Source organism: Mus musculus, chromosome 11 (assembly GCF_000001635.26).
Source record: "Mus musculus strain C57BL/6J chromosome 11, GRCm38.p6 C57BL/6J".
Lineage (NCBI taxonomy): Eukaryota > Metazoa > Chordata > Mammalia > Rodentia > Muridae > Mus > Mus musculus.
This window is the reverse complement of record NC_000077.6, coordinates 80,094,121-80,113,862: the sequence shown is the minus strand read 5'-3', so window position 1 is coordinate 80,113,862 and position 19,742 is coordinate 80,094,121. Positions and strand designations below refer to the sequence as shown.

Here is a 19,742-nt window from a genome sequence, read left to right as displayed (position 1 = left end):
AAAGATTTATTCATATATTATATGTAAGTACACGGTAGCTGTCTTTAGACATAACAGAAGAGGGCATCAGTTTCCATTACAGATGGTTGTGAGCCACCATGTGGTTGCTGGGAATTAAACTCAGGACCTCCAGAAGAGCAGTCAGTGCTCTTACTGGCTGAGCCATCTCTCCAGCCCAAGAAGGAGCCTTCTATCCATGTGTCATGATGCACATGGTGATGCACACTTGTAATCCTAGCACCCAAAACGGCAGGGCAGGCCAATCTCCAGGCCAGGCTAGCTTACCATCAACCAAACAAGGACACAAACAACAGTCTTTGGATAAACCTCGTATTCATGATTGGTGAGGTCCACTTGTAAACTCAAGAAAAATGCCTGACTTGGCCTTCTCAGCCCCAGGGCAGCAGATATGCACTACCTGGCAGCACTCATGCAGGTGCTGGGGAATCTGAACTCAGTCCACAAGCACTTTTCCAACTGAGTCATCTCCCCATCCCCCTCTTCTCTTTCTTGAAACAAGGCTTCATTAACACAGGCTGCCCTTTGGGTCTGTGCTCTTCTAGTTTAATGCTAAGACTACAGGCACACTGGCGGGTTTATTTTTCAGTTCAGTTCTTACATTAACATTCACTATAGCTAACTACTAACCTTAAACCCAAGCTCCTGAGCACAAGCATACACGGCAGCAGTTTTTCCCACTCCCGTTGGTCCTGTTATAAGAACAGTGTTGCAAAGACGATTCTCTTCATCATCTGAACTGCCTTTAAAGTCCGTGCTATCCGATAAATCTGAAAAAGTATCCAAATACAAATGAAATGATCAACTACTTAGGCAGCACTTTTACCTCATGAGACAGCAATTAAATCCTACAAATTTCTTGCACATAAATACTATAAAGTAAATTCACAAAAAGTAAAAAAGTCAAACATGAAAAGTACCAATCTTTTACTAAGTTTATGTGAATTTTAGCTAAACCAACTCTAAAATGTTCAATGAAATTTTAAAAATTAAAAAAAAAAACTAACCCAAAATACCTTCCTCTTTTTCATCTCTCTTTCCTTTCAAATTATGTCTTTCTTCCAGTTCAGCTCTTCTTTTCCAGTCCTTCAACCAACTGTCATAAAAGAAATGTGTTAATAGAAACAATCTAAAGTAGAGGGCTGTGTTGTAGCTCAGCTGGAAGAACACCTGTCCTGAAGGCTCAAATGCTGTGGTCTATAACTAGCACCAAATAAACAGGGTGTGCTGTGTACTTATGATTCCCACACTGTAATTCCACAACTCAGGAGGATCACAGTGTATTTGCGATATGTGTGGTTGAGGAAGTCAGAGACTAACATTGAGGAGTTGGCTATCACCTTCTACCATGTGGGCTCAGGGATGGAATTCAGGTTGTCAGACAACTTAACGCCCGCCCCCAGCCATCATAATGATCCTCCCTCCTGATTTTTTTTTTTTTGAGACAGGGTTTGGCTATGTTGCCTAGACTGACCTTGAATTCACAGTATTCTCTTCCCTGGCCTCCCATGTACTGGGATTACAGTATATCATGACACCTAGCCCTGGAAAGGCAATTTTGTGAGTCTGAGGCCAGCCCAGTCTACAGAGATAGTTCTAGGGCAGTAAAGGCTACAAAAAGAAACCCTATCTCAAACAAACAAACAAAAAACAAAAAGAAAAAGAAGCGTATCATGCAGCCCAGTCTAGCCTTTGAACTTTGTAGTTCAAATTGGCATTTAACTCCTGGTCTTCCTGCATCCATCTCTAGACTGCTGGGATTACAGGTGCCACATGACCAGCAGATATAATCTTATCTGAAAGTTTTATGAGACAGTTTCAATAGTGTAAGCTCTAATGAATAGAAATTTTAAAAAGCTAGCTGGTGGTGGCTGGCTCACACCTTTAATCCCAACATTTAGAGGGGGGAGGGGGACAGAAGCACACCAATCTCTGAGCTAAAGGCCAGCTCGGTCTACAGAGTGAGTTCCAGGACATCCAGAGCTACACAGTGAAACCCAGTCTTGAAAAACCTAAATAAATAAATAAATAAATAAATAAATAAATAAATAAATGGAAGGAAAGAAGGAAGAAAGAAAGAAAGAAATAAGAGAATGTTTTTACTTGAAATTATTTAATAAATAAATAAATAAAAGAAAGAAGAGAATGTTTTTACTTGAAATTATTTTCCAAAAAGACTTTCCATGTATTTTTAGTTTCTAAATAAATTTTAGTCTAAATAGCAAAACTAAGTTTATAAACTATGTCTTAATTCCTTTACAAGTTCTACCAACCTATGTAACTTTTTGACAGCTAACTCATTGCCTATGAGTTCATTCGAATTCTGAGGTTGGTACTTTTCTGTCCAAAGCATGTCTTCAGTTCCAGAATCTAAAGAAAAATAAGTAAACATATTAACATATTACACATTCCTTGACATAAGCAAACATTCTTAGATATTTAATTATTATAGATGCAATCAAAGATATGAATAGAAAGACTTTCATTTATAAAATACAAAAATGTTTTTAAACTTTTCATTTAAAATTTATCACACCAAACTCAAATTACTTTAAACAAAAACAAAAACCAATCACACAGCTTTAATCTCAGCACTTGTGAGGCAGAGGCATGTAGATCTCTGAATGAGGCTAATCTAGTCTACATAGTGAATTCCATGCTATACAGTGAGAGCCTATATTAAACAAATAAAGAAACAAGTAAATTAGAAAAAAATGTAAAAACTAACTATTATAAATACCGATTAATGGAGGCTGGAGAAATGGCTCAGCGGTTAAGAGCACTGACTGCTCTTTCAGAGGTCCTGAGTTCGATTCCCAGCATCTACATGGTGGCTCACAACCATCTGTAATGGCCTCTGATGCCCTCTTCTGGTGTGTCTCTCCTGGTGTGTCTGAAGACAGCTACAGTGTACTCATATACATAAATAAATAATTCTTTTTAAAAAAAGAGTAATATGTATACATTAAAACTTTTAATAAGTATATTTTAAATTACCATGTTTAATAATAGGAACCATGAAACAAATAAGCTAAAGAACCCAGTTCTGATTTTATGATGTCAGTCTGAGTAAAGAGAAAAAGATACCAAAGACTGATAAGAAGCCAATTCTCTCCAAACCATCATGCCAGCCAAACAAAAGGAAAATCTGAATGGAATTTATACAGGTAAGAAACTGACAATATACTTAAGGAAAACAGTTCATAAAAATATTTCTCATGCCGGGCGATGGTGCGAGAGGCAGAGGCAGGCAGATTTATGAGCCAAGAAGAGTGTTGTTTAAAAAGAGGGAGAGGGGGCAAGAGAGAATGAAAGGTTAGGAGTTCACAATGTGACTTAGTAAGCAGAATATCTGCCTAGCATACACAAAGGTCTGGGTTCACTTTCCAGCACCATGCATAAACATGGTATGGTAATGCATGCTTATAGTCCTGGCACTTGGTAGGTGAAGGCAGGAGGCTCAAAGGTTATCTTTGTTTGAGATTAGCCTGGGCTATATAAGACTATCTCAAAATGGAGGCAGGCAGGGAAGATGGAGAGATTAAAAATAAACTATCAAGAGTTCTAAGAGAGGAAAAACTTCAATTAGCCAGGAAAGGACAGTGTTGTCATCATCTACTGTCAGAATATCATTGTCTACTGCTTCTCTCTCGACTTTACATGTTACTGTGATCAGTTCAGTTCTTCCCTGAGATATTGAAAAGTATACCTCTGGAAGGATCTAGATTTGTACAAGAAGAGCTGATTCTTTCGTCAAGGTCTTTTGATCTCCCCTTCATCTCTTCCGGGCTCACTGAATATTCATTTTGTCTCTTTCTTTTTGACTTCTGATTTCCCGTTGCCACTTGTTTCCTTTTGGTTTCTTTTTGACTGACATCAGGCTGTAGTTGTGGACTTGCTGTTTTGGGATTAGAGGAATGTATGTGCTTACTTATCAACAAAAACAATCTTCAATACCCAAAATCTTCCTATCACTCTCAAATGTCCTATAGTCGTATAACATAAACATGAAAAGTTAAGAATCAAACATTACATCAGCCGGAGACCTTAATATGTAGATTGCCTTCCATATGGATGAGTTGTAATAACCGCATTTAACAAGTTATTAATGAATGATTAGCATTTTAACAGAACTAGATCTGCCTGGGTTGGGAATCCATGCAAATTGGAAGGACCAACCACTGCATCACACTGCTAAACAGTCTCCCTTGCCAACTGGCAGCACAGTTCTGTCTATGCCATTCATTTCTAAGAGTCAAAGGCTGGTTTTCATCTTTTCAAAACTCAAATATAAACATAAATGACAATGATTGTCACTAACCTTGTTTACCATGACCCTCACAAAGTACCTGGTGTTCAATTCGTTTTTTAAGAAGCAAGGGAAAATATTTTTCCAAAGAAAATTCTGGATTTGAGCACTTTATTTCCTCCAGCAAAAGGTTTCTTACTTCTTTAGTAAAGTCCTTCCTTGTCCTCATCATCTGCAATGGAGAACAAAATGTACAATAACCATCCATTGCCGGCCGGGCAGTAGTAGCACACGCCTATAATCCTAGCACTTGGGAGGCAAAGGCAGGCGGATTTCTGAGGTCGAGGCCAGCCTGGTCTACAGAGTGAGTTCCAGGACAGCCAGGACTACACAGAGAAACCCTGTCTCAAAAACAAAAAAACAAAACAAAAAAACAAAAAAGACAAACAAACAAATAAACCCTCCATTGCCACATTGGGTGGCTCACAACTACCTGTAACTTCAGTTCCAAAGCATCTTACACGCTCTTCTGGCCTCTGTGGGCAGGTGCACATCAACACACACATATGCATTCAGGAATATATATAAACATAAAATTAAAAAATGCCTAGCTTTCAATTCTCCAATTCTACACACACACACACACACACACACACACACACACACACACACACACAAGCTCCATTCCTTTTTTCATTATCTTCTTTCTTTCTTTCTTTTGATTTTTCAAGACAGGGTTTCTCTGTGTAGCCCTGGGTATCCTGGAACTTACTCCGTAGATCAGGCTGGCCTTAAACTCCAAGATCTGCTTGCCTCTGCTGGAATTAAAAGTGTGCCACCAGCCCCCAAGCTGAGAATATTTATCTCAATTACGCTTGTTTTTAACTGGAGACTGGAGGACCTCTAGCCTAGACAGCTGATGATCAGTGATTTCCTATGAAAGCAGGATGGTACTTACCACAGCAGCAGGATTACTTCTTGGATTTGGATTCAAGGTGGAAAATTCACCAAAAGCAACAACATATTCTGAGAGATCTGTTACTTTAGTATTTAATTCCTTAAATTCAGTTAACAGAGGACAAGAAGGTGGCTTCAAATGCCATAACCAATATTCTAAAGAAAAACAGAGCATACTAAGTTATACACTGAATCTACTTACTAAATATCAAACACACAAACATTCAAAGGCCCTACAAACCTTAATATGTAAGAGACCCTGAGTTCAATTCCCAGCACTAGCAAACAAACCAAAGCAGCTACATGGTTAAGACAAAAATACCAAACACCCAAGTGAATGCAGTGAACAAAATGCATAGCTCTCCCACGTCAGGGCTCGCCCACGTCACGGCTCACTCACAGCATTCGAGAAGCGAGAAAGAACTGAGACCACAGGCTTGTCTAAGCTTTGTAGTAAGAACCCCACCAAAAACAACTGATAAAACTTACCTCATCTTCTCTTTAATTTGTAAAAATGAGCAAACTCATATTTTTGAATCTTTTAAAATCAACTTTGATATATAGGAGGAAAAATTAAAAAATCAAGGTACTATTCAGCATTCTGATTTAGAGTGTGTCTAAGGTTTTGATTTGCTTGTTTTGTTGTTATGTTGTTTGTTTTTAGACAGAGCCTCACTATGGAGCCCAGGCTGGGACTAAACTTGCTACCTCCCTCAGACTGGCCAAGAACTACAGATTCTCAACCCAGCCTTCCAACAAACCCACACTGAATTATTACAATGGTACTCATCTTACATCTTTCCATCAGGGATGTAAGATGACAGAGGTAGAAGAAGAATCTCTCTGCCTTCTTTGTCTGCTCTGTGTAGGAGCATCATCAGTAAACTTGAGTCCAGGGATTAGGAAAAAAAAGATAAAATACTCTTGTAATCATTAAAACTACCATCAGAATGCTATAAAACCAGAAATCCTACCCCATTTTCTTCTTTTAAATTTGTATTTACTGCCAGGCAGCACTCAGAACGCAGAAGCAGGTGGATCTCTGCCTAATATACATGTCAAGTTCCAGGACAGCCAGGGCTATGCAGAGAAACCCACTCCTTTTTTTTTTTTTTTAAGATTTATTTATTATATGTAAGTACACTGTAGCTGCTTTCAGACACTCCATAAGAGGATGTCAGATCTCATTACAGATGGTTGCTGGGATTTGAACTCAGGACTTTTGGAAGAACAGTCAGTGCTCTTAGCCGCTGAGCCATCTCTCCAGCCCCAAGAGAAACCCACTCTTGAGAAACTATAACAATGACAAATTATTTATCTCTTTTTAAAGCCTTTATTTTCCCTCTTTCCCTTCCTCCCTCCCTCCCTCCCTCCCTCCCTTCCTTCAAGACAGAGTCTCATAATGAACTTGAACTTGCTGTGTAGACCACGCTGGCTTTTAATTCACAGAGATTCTCCTGTTTATACCTAGTAAGTGTTGGTATTATATTTTTGTGTGTGCACCTGAGTGTATATATGTGTACCACATTTGAACTGTACTTATCAAGGACAGAAGAAAGTGTTTTTCTTCCTGAATGCAAGAAACATAGATCGATCTCCAGGAGCTGGAGTTACAGGTGGTAATGAGCCTTCATGTGGGTGCTGGGACTCAAACCCAGGTCCTCTGCAGGAGCAGTAAGTGCTCCTAACCACTCAGCCATTTCTCCAACCCTTTATCTTTTTAAAAAGAGAGTCTCACTATACAGCTCAGAAGGGCCTCAGTCTCCAGGCATTTGGAGAGCAGGTGCATGCCACTACCCTTATGGCTTTTACCTTTTCCTGTGTGCAGAAGATCAAACCAATGGCTCCCATATGCAGGCAAGTATTCTATCAGCTAGGGACATCCAAAGGTCCTTTTTTTTTTTAAACAATGCATAGTATCAGATTAGTTCTAACAGGGTAAGCATAAATACTTAACCAGGGAGGACCCCTGCCTATATCACAATACTTGGAGAGCTAATATAGAAGTACTGCTAAGTTTCAGGCCTAGGATAGATACATAATCAAGGTCAGAAAGGGCTACAGAATAAGAGACCCTGGCTTAAATACATTTGAGGTTAGCCTGGTCTATGTAGTGAGTTCCAGGCTGTTCAAGCTACACAGAAACCCTGTTTAAATGAACACACACACACACACATACACACACACTAAACAAACTTACCATCATCCTTCTGTTGTACATGAACAACCCTCTGGAAACTTGTACTCACTGCATTGTACACATCTAATGCAGCAGCTTTCTTTGCAATCTGACGTTTCAGTAAATCTGGCAAACCACTCATTAGAAAATCACGCTTTGCTTTAAACTGTACATCACAATCCTGAGTTTGTTCTGATGAATCTTGACTTTGAAGAAAATTATTTGAAAAGTAAAAGCAAAAGTTATAAGCAACTGAAGGAATAACAACCCAAGTTCAATTCCCAGGAACCATAGCATGGAGGAGAGAGTCAACTCCTACAAACTATTTTCCAGTCTCCATATGCATGCCTTGGCATGTGTGCACATGTAAATTAATTAATATAATAAAAATAATTAAAATAGCCAGGAATAGTGGTGCACACCCTTAATCCCAGCATTTAGGAGGCAAAGGCAAATACATCTCTGTGACTTTGAGGCCAGGCAAGTCTACTAAGTAAGTTCAAGGCAGCAGAGCTGACAGTAATACTATATCTTAACATAAATAAATAAAGTAAAATTTAAATTAAAAAATAAACTAGTGCCAGTTAAGTGGCTTAGCAGGTAAAGGTACTTGCTACCAAGACTAATGATCTGAGTTCAATCTCCAGGACTAACATGGGAGTAGGAAAAAAACCCAAATCTCTGCCCTACACACACCCATACCCACATATAAGCAAGTAAATAAATGCAAAAGAATTAGAGAATGAACCATCTAGACAGTGAGATGGCTTAGTGGTAAAGGCACTTGCCAAACAAGCCTGGTAACTTGAGTTCCATTCACAAATAGAAGAAAGGGCCAATTTACAATTTGCCAACATAGGCATACACATGCACAAACAGACACATACAATAAAAATAAAATCTAAAAAACTTTTCAAAATTAAGCACAAGCACACCCAATATATTAGCTGGTAAATTTCTCTTTTGCTCATCTACTCATGTTCATAAATTAAATGGAGACAAATATGTATACAATAAATAAACAAGTGTCTTAGCTAGGCAGTGGGGACCCATGCCTTTAATCCCAGCAGGCAGATCTCTGAGTTTGAGGCTAGCCTGGTCTACAGAGTAAGTTCTAAGACATCCAGGGCTAAGAAACCCCTTCTGGAAAAAATCACAACAATAATAATAATAGTAATAAATAAAATAAAAAAAAAAGTCTTTAAAAAAAAAGAGAGAAAAGAATCAAACCCACAGCCAGGTAGTGGTGGCATGTGCCTTTAACTCCAGTACTTGGGAGGCAGAGTTTGAGGCCAGCCTGGTCTACCAAATTAGTTTCAAGGCAGCCATGGCTGCACAAAGAAACCCTGTCTCAAAAAACAAACAAATAAATGAATCAAACTCAGACCTCAATGGGCAGTGGTGGCTCCAACCTTAAATCCCAGCACTTGGGAGGCAGAGGCAGAGTGGTTCTAAGACAGCCAGGGCAACATGGAGAAACTCTGTCTCAAAAACAGCAAAAAACAAGGGGGCTGGAGAGATGACTCAGCCGTTAAGAGCACTGACTACTCTTCCAAAGGTTCTGAGCTCAATTCCCAACAACCACATGGTGGCTCACAACCATCTGTAATGGGATCTGATGCCGTCTTCTGGTGTGTCTGAAGACAGCTACAGTGTACTCATCATACAAAAAAAAAAAAAAAAAATACAAAAAGATTCAGAAAATAGGAGATGTGCTTTTCTACTAGTAGTGGAGGGAGCAGGGGGTGATATAAAGGTAAAGATGTAGGGGGAAGTTGTAGCTGAAGGTTAAGGGAAGTGGTACAAGGTATCAATCCATTTAGCATTTATCATCTTATCCATATTGTACACCTACAAACAGCTTTGGATGTGTGCAGGCAAATGCTTCCTCAATTTATCTACTGTCTACCCAGGAATGGTGAGCACAGAAAGCATGTAGCTGGTGGATTCTGTACACGGTTTCATAAGTCAAGGAGTCAACAGCCCTTGGAGAAAAGGCTATTCTTTAGATGGTATGACTAGAAGGTGTACTCAAACAGTTAGTGAGTGACTGGCATATAAGGAAACAGGGTAAGCAGCTGTTTTTGCTTGCTATAACAACCCCCCCAAACCTAGGTCATTTATAAAGAAAGCTTTATCATTGTGTGTGGTGGCACATGTCTGCAACTTTAACACTCTGGAAGAGGCAGGAGAATCAGGAGTTCAAGGACATCTTTGGCTACATAGTGAGTTCAAAGCCAGTCTATGCTACATGAAAATGTTTCAATCAACCAAACCAACAAACTAACAATCACATCTGGCATGATGGCTCCACAGGTAAAGTACTTGTTGCCACACAAACCTGGCAGCCTGAATTCAATCCCTGGAACTCACAGAAAGGTAGGAGACCTACTCCACAAAGCTGTACCCTGACTCAGGAGGCTGAATTTGAAGATGGAGGAAGTTAGCAAGACCCTGTCTCAATTAAAGGGCTGGAATATGGTTGAATGTCAGAGTGTTTACTAAGTAAACACTGTTCAATTTCCAGCACTGAGGAAAACACACACGCGCGCGCGTGTGCGCGCGCGCGCAAACACACACACACACACACACACACACACACACACACACACACACACGTATGCATGTACGCACGCACACACCCACCCGTGTCCCACAAAGATTTTTTTTTTGTTTTTTTCGAGACACGGTTTTTCTGTGTAGCCCTGGCTGTCCTGGAACTCACTTTGTAGACCAGGCTGGCCTCGAACTCAGAAATCCGCCTGCCTGTGCTTCCCGAGTGCTGGGATTAAAGGCGTGGACCACCACTGCCCAAGTGAGTAGAGCACCTGTCCTTTAAGTGTGGAGACTGGAGTTGGGATGCCATCGCCCACATTACCCACTGCTGGGTAATGGAGGAAGACCCTGCCATCTGCCTCTGGCCTCCATTTACATATGCGTGAGCACCTGCACACAAGTACAGGTAAGCACAGACACCGCAGAGAGGCATATACACACACCACACATATATGCATATGCAAAAAAGGACTTCAAATGCCCATTGACATCTAGTTAAACAAATAAACACAACTTGTAGTCCATAAAACATTCAATGTTTAAATATTTGTGTTGGACTGACCTGCTTTCATCCAAATCAAAGACAGGAATGGCTGCTCTTTTGGTCCTTTTGGCAAGAAATAAAGGAGCAATTTTCATTTTTCCTTAGAAAAATCAATACTTGGATTAGTTAGTATTAAATGTTTACCATCTCCACTTACCTTCAGTTGTTTTCAAAGTTATCTTTTAAACTTTTTAGAAATTTAACTTAATTATAAAAATGGTATATAATGTTTCATCAGCTTTGTAATATCAAATCCCCTAGGAAACTTTCATTTTTACCTATAGAATCCTATAATGCACATCTCAAAATTTTGCTCAGACGCTGGCTCAATAAATAAATACTGGTTTTCTTTTCTTTTCTTTTTTGGTTTGTCTTTTCCCTTTTTTTTTTAATTTCTCTTTTTGGTTTTTCGAGACACGGTTTCTCTGTGTAGCCCTGGCTGTCCTGGAACTCACTCTTCAGACCAGGCTGGCCTCAAACTCAGAAATCCGCCTGCCTCTGCCTCCCAAGAGCTAGGATTAAAGGCGTGTGCCACCATTGTCCAGCAATAAATAAATACTTAAAAAACCAACAACAAAACCCCGGGGACTGTAGAGATGACTTACTGGACAAAGCCTGACAGACACCCTGGGTTTTTAATCCCTGAAGCTCATAAGTTACAAGGTGGAAGGTGAAGACCCACACCTAAAATTGTCTTGCACTCTCATATGGGGAGCACAGAAAAATTTGAAAGACAAGTTTTGAAGTTGCTAAGTATATACATACAGAAGTACAATAATTTAAAGTATGTTCCCCCCCCCAAAAAAAACTTAAAACATAAACAAGATGCCCAATTTTTCTTTGAAAAACTTGATCAAAATTTTACTTATCAAAATGGAAATAATTAGACAGGCAAGGTGGCACATACCTATAATCCCAGCACCTGAAGGTAGAGGCAGGGAGTTGAGGTGTTCAAGGCCAGCCTCAATTATATAGTAAGTAGCCAGCCTGGTGTGATAGGAGATCCTGTCCCACAAAATAAAACTGAGAACCCAGAAGCAGGCAGATCTCTGAGTTCAAAGCCAGCCTGATCCACATATTGAGTTCCAGAATAGTCAGGGCTATCCAGAGAAACTGTCTCAAAAATCTAAAACACTAAAAACAAACAAACAAACAAAAAAAAAAAAATCAAAACCAAACCAAACCAAACCAAAGCTAGGCATTATGGTATCTATATGCCTTTAATTCCAGCACTTCATATGCAGAGACAGGCAGATCTCTGTAGCCAGTTCCAGACCAGGAAAACAGAGTGCAAGCCTGTCTCAAAGAAAACAAAACACCTAAAATTTATGATTTCTGGGATAAGACACCAGAATATTCAGGATGAATTGCCCCCAAACATTTATGGATAGTAATCCATAAAACAGTACTGAGTAAAAGAGTATCCATAAAACAGTAGTGAATCCAATTACCAGGGACATTTTTAGAAGACTTGTTAAGTTTTTTTCCTAGTACATCATTCAGATTCTGAAGTTTCTTCTGACTTTTCTCTGGTTCTCTTATAGAAGTTGGACTTGAGTCTATTACTATTACAGAGTCCTAAAACAAAAATATGAGAAAAAACAAAAACACTTTAAAACAGCATTTTCCATTACTCTCAGTAAATCCTAATAACCCCAGGGAACGCCTAAGACAGCTCTGAGCTAAGCTGTTTTCACACAAACTTAATAACACACAATGTTCATAACTCTTACAGTGAAACAGTGAAAATGAAGGGTTTTCCCTTTTCTTCATAATTTCAAATAAAAGATTCTTATTACAGATTTTTGTAATTTCAGCAGATAAACACTGTTAATCCTGCCACAGCTGTCCAGATAACTGACGTGGCTCCTAATGGGGAGATAGCAAGTAAAGCAGGATACAGTGATAACAGAGTAACTGGTCTCACGGAAGGGTGGGGTTGCGGCTCAGTGATAACAGTCTTCGGTATTCTATCATACAATATTTTATGAACTATCCAGAACAGACAAATCTATAGAAATAGAAAGCAAATAAGCAGCTATCATAGTGAGATGTGAGGACGGGGAAGCAACAGCTAGAAGAAAGGTAGAAAGGTGTCCTCCGTGGAGGTAACAGGAATGTCCCAAACTGGCCTGTGGCACATAGTCACAATCCCAGCTCAGGCCAAAGGATGGTGAATTTGAGGGACCCTGGGCTACACAGCAAGACCTTATATCAAAAATGAGAGATTTTTCTAAAATTGGCCATAGTAGAAGTAGAACTCTGAATATATTCAAAGATACTGAACTACATACTTTTTTTAAGACAGGGTACCATATAGGCCACTGTCCTTGATCCTCTTACGTAGCCTGAGGATCACTTGAACTTCTAGTCCCTCTACTTTACCTCCCTAGTGCTAAGATCTAGATATGCACCATAATGCCTTAGGTTTTGAATTGTATACTTAAATGGCGTGTGAATTATATCTTAATAAAACTATTTTTAAACATTTTCCAAAATAAGAAAATGGTTTTATTGCAATATAATTCACACGCCATTTAAGATATAATTACTATCCTTTAGCAGGATTGTAAAAGCTAGGTAGACGACAATACTTGGAGTGTGAATTTCCAAGTTTGAGAATGAAGTGAACCGTGAGTTATCTGGGAAGAACTCAGTGTGCCTGTGGTAAAGAAACTGCTTGATGATCGAGCAGAACAGGTCAGTTTACAAGACACCTTGAGAGACCTGAGACGCGCACTGTACCCTGTAAGCCAAATGCTCTTCAAGCAGCACGCCCACCACACTCTGCGGCTGTCGAGTGGAAAGGTTTCCTTCTTCCACTCTTTATAACAAGGAAAACTAGCGCCTGTACTGGCGGGTCGGGAGACGTTGGGATGCTTACATCTATCTCTGGCGACTTCTCCTTTGCAGAACGTGCCTGGTGCCTAGAGGACCGCCTCAAGGGTACCACTGTTTCTTCAGTCTTTGATCCGCCAATTTGGAATGCTTTTGCTTCCTCAATCAGTTCTTTTGCTTTTGATATATTTTTTGAAGTACTATTTGCCTAGATAAAAATTGGGACTATTAATTGAGATCACAGCAAGAATTTCATATTTAAGAAAAAAAAGAATTTCGGGGCTGGTGAAATGGCTCAGTGGGTAAGAGCACCCGACTGCTCTTCCAAAGGTCCAGAGTTCAAATCCCAGCAACCACATGGTGGCTCACAACCATCTGCAACAAGATCTGACTCCCTCTTCTGGAGTGTCTGAAGACAGCTACAGTGTACTTACATGTAATAAATAAATAAATAAATAAATCTTTAAAAAAAAAAATTTCATAGTCACAGAAAAAATAGAAATGTATAATAGAAAAATATATTTACATCACATTAATAGTCAACCAAGAAAAGATCATTCAAATTTTACCAGGGACCCCAAATGCACATTCAGTGATAATTACTAATTGTCCTTATAAGTGCATTTGCATGTCTGTAAAACACCCAGGAGGGCCAGAAAGACAGTTCAGTTCTGTGTGAGAATCTGAGTTTAACACCCCAGAACCAGCTGGGCCATGGTGGCTACACTGTTAGTCCCAAATTGAGGCAGAAGCACAGAGGCAGAGGGGCAGAGAGGAAGAGAGACAGAGGCAGAGACAATCTGTGAGTTCAAGGACAACCTGATCTACAGAATGAGTTCCTAGATATCTAAGGCTACACAGAGAAACCCTGTCTCAAAAAACCAACCAATCAATACCTATGAATGAATGAATGAATAAAACAAAGTCCCAGAACCAGGTGGGCAAAGTGGCCCATGCCTTTCATCCCAGCACTGGGAGACAGAGGCAGGTGGATCTCTGGGAGTTTGAAGACAGCCTGGTCTACATAGTATGACCCTGTCTCAAAAAAAAAAAAAAAAAATCCAAAACACAACAAAAAAAGAGATAGCCTATCCAAGAACTCTAGGCATGATAGCTGCTAGATACCAACCAGTAATCCCAATGTTCCTATAGTGAAATGGGACGATTCACAAGTTGGCTAGCCTAGACAAAAAAAAAAGTGCAAAGTGCAAATCAAAGATCCTGTAAGAAATAAAATGGAAAGCAAAGACCAACACCACAGTGTGCTATTGCATACTGCTATGAATGTACATATGAGGGGCTGGTGAGATGGTTCAGCGGTTAAGAGCACCGACTGCTCTTGCAAAGGTCCTGAGTTCAAATCCCAGCAACCACATGGTCGCTCACAACCAACTGTAACAAAAATCTGATGCCCTCTTCTGAAGTGTCTGAAGACAGCTACAGTGTACACACATATAACAAATGAATAAATAAATCTTAAACAAAAAGAATGTACATGTGAGTACTACACATACATACAAACACATAGTATACAGATTCAAAAAACAAAAACTCAAAAGAAGGTCGATAATTTACATTAGAATTGGTCAGTTTTCCTACAACCTTGATGACAATCTGTGTTGGCTAACTGTATTTAATGTTAATTCTGTTTTCTCCATGGGGGGCTGTGAACACGGAATGAGTCAGCACTCAGGTGATTTCCTGTAAATCTCCTTCCCAACTTAATTTATAAATAAAGGTTAGAGCCAGTGATTGGATGGAGAAAGAGGGGAAGGTAGAGGTGAAGGTTTTGGGAGAAAAGGAGGTGGGGGTGGGGGGATGACAGAAGAGGAAGAAGAAGGAAAGTGGAGCAGAAGCACATGGCCTGGAGAAACCGCAAGCTGTAAGGGGAAGATGAGGAAGATGGTAGTGTAGTGGTAGATCTGCCCAATCTAGACATGCAGCTTGTATTCATATTAATTGAGTTGTTTTCATTGCCCAGACTTATTTGGATTGGAGATTTTTCACAACAAATCTATTTTTTTGATTTTAGCCAACAAGTTCAGGTAAAGTATTAAGTAAGCTCTCATTACATAATATAAAGGGAAAATATATAATACATGTACATTGCCTTTATAGAATCTAATACAACATGACAGGAGAGAGTTAGGAACAAAGCTGGGGTCTGGGTGTGGTAACACACACCTATAATCCTAGCTCTCAGGATTATAGAACCAGAGGCAAGAGGATCTCTGTTGAGTTCAAAGCCAGCCTGATCTGCATAGTGAGACCCAGTCAAGGACGTATAGGAAGGGGCTGGGGAGGTGGCTCAGTAGTTAAGAGGCCTGGCTGCTCCTATAAGAGGAATGGGAATAAATGGCACACGTCTTAATTAAGGGACCCTTGGGAATCTTCTTTGACATGACTTCTAGTAACTACTGCCAGTCCTTTAAGGAAACAATACTGTCTTCAGGACTCCAGTACTTTTCTTACCTTTTTCTTCTGAGAAGTGAGCTCTTCCTCAGTTGTTTCAGATTTCTTAGAACTTTTCTTGGATTTTTTGGGAGTACTAATTCTAGTGAATTTCATTCTGGGAAAAAAATGACATTTATAAACATTTTCATAATATTGTACAAGAATCTTAAATATAAAAATAAACCAGTTGATATTACAATTTAAACAAACTGCAAAACCAATTCTCATCACTTTGATTCAACAGTAAGCTAAACTTTATTTCTTTCTGGTCCTAGGGATGGATCCCAGGGTCCTGTACATGCTAAGCAACCATTCTATTACATTGCCAGCCCCAAGGTTTATCATTTATTATTTCATTTAAAAATAGTAAACCTAATCAACACATTTTCAGGACCCCTTTCTGCTGCAGAGAGCTTACTGTTAGCAAACAAAAGTAATAGCCTTACCAGGTGTGGTGATACACACCTATAATTCAAGCACAAGGGAACCAGAGACAAAAGACCACTCATGAGGGCTGGAGAGATAGCTCAGTGGTTAAGAGCACTGACTGCTCTTCCAGAGGTCCTGAGTTCAATTCCCAGCAACTACATGGTGGCTCATAGCCATCTGTAATAGGATCCGATACCTTCTTCTGAAGGTGGCTACAGTGTACTCCTATACATAAAAATAAAGATTTCTTAAAAAAAAAAATCACTCATGAATTCAAGGGTAGCCTTATCTCTATAGCAAGTTCCAGGCCATCCAAGAGAGACCCTATCTCAAAAAAATAAAGAAAAAGGGGCGGAGGAAGGAAGGGAGCAAGCAAGGAGAGGCCGAGGGAGGGAAAGGGAGAAAAGAAGAGAAGCAAAGAGAAGAAAATAAACCTACCTGTCTAGTATGAGCCCCATGGAGCATAGCAAAAGCAGAAACAAAAAGAAGAAGGTAGCACAACTTGAAGAAAGTTAGAACTTGTGCCAGGATCACTGTAACATTGGGCAAGGCCAGTATGCAAGCTCCATCATCTACTGGTCAGTTTACCTAAGGAATAACACTCAGCTGGCTGTGCTGGTGCTTGCCTTAATTCCAGCACCCTGACCGCAGAGGCATGGGGATCCCTTTGAGTTGAAAGCCAGATTGGTCTACATAAAGTTCCATGACAGCCAAAGGTATACAGAGAGGCCCTGTTTCAAAACAATAATAAAAAACTACTCTTATAATTTATTTTTAATCTCATATTTGATGAACTCATATTTGAAGACTATTTCTCTCCAAGGATTATCAACTATGACAAATAAGAGTTTAGAACTCATCTTAAATCTATCTGAAAAATCTTCTGAAATGGACTTTAAATTAGCTATATTGTGGTGATACACACCAGGAATCCCAGCACTTGGAAGAGGATTTGAGTCCTAGACTAATTCTGTACATAGCAAGAACAAGACTGGGGGGCTGGAGAGATGGCTCAGTGGTTAAGAGGACTGACTGCTCTTCCAGAGGTCCTGAGTTCAATTCCCAGCACCCACATGGTGGCTCACAGCCATCTGTGATGGGCTCTGACGCCCTCCTCTGGGGTGTCTGAAGAGACAGAGTAGTGTGCAGAGGTACACTAGATTTCCCAGCACTCACAGAACCGGAGCAGAAGGACTGCTACAGTCTGAAAACATTCTAGGCTATAGACGGAGTCCTAGGCCAGCCTGGGCTACTGAGTATGACCCTATCTCAAAACAAAAGCCAAGTTTGGTGGCTCAGGTCTGTCATCCCAGCTACTTGGGAGAGTACAGAGAAGGATAGCATGTTTAAGACCTGGCAGAAAATCAGGGCCAGCCTAAGTAACCTATGACCTTTGTCTCAAGATGAAAAGAGGACTTGTATATGGCTCAGTGGGTAGACAGACCACTTACCTAACCTATGAGGGCCAGTCCTCAGGGCTATATACACATCAAAAATCCTTTACAAATAAACTGTGTTCTAGAAAATAAATGGACTCTACAATGCTTGAAGAATTTTCCTTCCCAATTAATAATACATGTAGATGCTCCATCTTAAGAAGAAAAACAAAATTTTACCTAATGGGGCTCTCGGAATCAGAAGATACTATTATTAATTCTGCTGTATACAGGTTGTGCTTTTCTGATGTTCTGGCTGATTTTGGGGTGGAAGCCTTCACTGGAATAGTGTCCTGAGCATCCTCAGACTCAGTACCTCCCAGAGCATTTGTTGCAGGCGTGCTGCAACTTCTCAGAGATCTCCTGATTGGTTGGCGTGTAGAGACATACTCCAGGCTACTTCCAGGCTCAGCTCTGTGATGTGTAACCATATCCCTGGTTGGTGTGCTGCTGCTTCTTGACTTATTTCTATTACACAGAGACATTTGTACAGAGTCATGTGCCGTATCCTCACAAACAAGATTTTCACTGTTAAGTAATGCATTGCTTTTGAGAACTTCTGATTTCTGTCTTACACTCCTTCGTAGGCTATTTTGATCCTGTTCATCTTTTAAGGAAAAGGCTGTTTTTTCCTTTTGTATGTTTTCTTCTCTGTTTCCACCTGCAGTAGTCCTAGTTTTCTTACCCTTTTTATTTGGCTTTTTACTTTTCTCCTTAGGAAAACTTCCTCTATCGGCATGTGACTGTAGACAGCCTTGGCTTGAAACTCTTTGAATATTAGGATTTTCTATAATTTTTTCAGAACTGCTATCTCCTTCATGGACAGATTTTTCACTTGGGTCTTTCTGCTTCTCCAGAGGTTTCTTGAATCCATTTTTGAGCGTGTCTGGCGGTGGCTGCCTAAATGCTCTCATGAACTGCTGTCTTTCCTCCATGCTGCACTTTGGTACTGAAGCCTCAGAGTTCCAGGCTTCCAGCACCGCCAGCTCTAATTGGCCCTCCTGGATCACAACATTAGATTTCCTCTTCTGAACTGGCTGCTCATTTTCTGGGTCAGAGAGACTATTCTCCAGCTCAGGCTGCTTCTGTTTCAAGAAAATTGGGGGTATTTTCCCTTTCTTCTTAGGGGGAGTGGGGTGAACTTGTGCAAGAACAGTAACTGTCTTGAGGTGCAGCTGTGGCGATGGTTCGCAGCTTCCCGACAATTCGCCTTCAGAACCACTTTTGACTGCTTCACCTGGCCCAGAAGGAACACAGGCTGGAACTGCAGGGTCAGGTATCTCTTCCACTTTAGCTGCCTTGTGACTTTTTACAAATTCCTCATAGGAGACAGTAATTGTACTCTCCTTTAAATCAGCTCTTTTGGTTGCATGAGTCCTGGAGTCGTTTTCCTCAGCTAGGGAAGGTTTAGTCAGCTTGCTGTCTTTGCCACCATCCTCAGGCAGACTAAGTTCATCTGCTAAGGGCACACTTTCAGACTGACCCGTTACCTTGCTACGCTTCCTCTTCCTCAGTATCCTGTCATCACTTTTTGTGGTGCATTGTTTAGGATTTACTTTCTTTTTGGAGGACTTAGTATTTGGCTGGTTTCTGCTGTCTTCAATACTTTCTGCGAGAACCTCCACATGTTCCTTGTAAAGGGAAACAGAAGCACTGCTTTCCACACAATCACTTAAACCACCGTCCTCCTTACTATCATTGTTACTAATTTCAACTGGACACTCATCCTGAATTTTAATATCATTCAGTTGAGAGGATAAACTAACTCTCTTTCTTTTCCTCTTAAATTCTCTATTTGAGAATACTTCCAATGGCGTCTTACAGTCTTTGCTGTTGCCAACAAGCAATGGGGGAGATGGCTTTATTTTGTACGCCTTTGTCGATTGTGGCTTCTCGGTTGTGAGTGAGGTCTTTCTAAAATAATGTAGAATATTACTGGGTTTTGGTGGAGAGAAAACCTTGTCTCCAGTCTTCCCTATTGGTGATAAATATTTGGTGATTGTTTCGCAGGAAGAGTTGTCATCATCTTTTCTCCGCTTTTTGCATGGCTAGCAATTTAAGGAGAAAAAAAGCCACAATTCA

At 40.1% G+C, this 19,742-nt stretch overlaps 1 protein-coding gene across 7 annotated transcripts in view; it reads right to left on the bottom strand.

The window, feature by feature from the left end:
- Atad5 (ATPase family, AAA domain containing 5) overlaps positions 1-19,742 on the bottom strand; it is a 46,419-nt gene that overhangs the window by 21,935 nt on the left and 4,742 nt on the right. For 3 of the 7 annotated variants that reach the window (XM_006533233.2, XM_006533234.3, NM_001029856.2), the window contains exons 2-13: positions 17,841-19,708; positions 15,814-15,910; positions 13,388-13,549; positions 11,955-12,081; positions 10,522-10,603; positions 7,425-7,609; positions 5,226-5,380; positions 4,340-4,499; positions 3,728-3,916; positions 2,292-2,388; positions 1,026-1,114; positions 649-788 (exon numbers count right to left, since the gene is read on the bottom strand). In XM_006533233.2, coding sequence (XP_006533296.1) covers positions 649-788; positions 1,026-1,114; positions 2,292-2,388; positions 3,728-3,916; positions 4,340-4,499; positions 5,226-5,380; positions 7,425-7,609; positions 10,522-10,603; positions 11,955-12,081; positions 13,388-13,549; positions 15,814-15,910; positions 17,841-19,708 — 3,351 coding nt within the window. Of the gene's footprint in view, positions 1-648; positions 789-1,025; positions 1,115-2,291; positions 2,389-3,727; positions 3,917-4,339; positions 4,500-5,225; positions 5,381-7,424; positions 7,610-10,521; positions 10,604-11,954; positions 12,082-13,387; positions 13,550-15,813; positions 15,911-16,662; positions 16,977-17,840; positions 19,709-19,742 lie in introns of those variants that run through there. The other 4 variants (XR_001780002.1, XM_006533232.4, XM_011248989.3 and 1 more) reach the window with 3 other exon arrangements.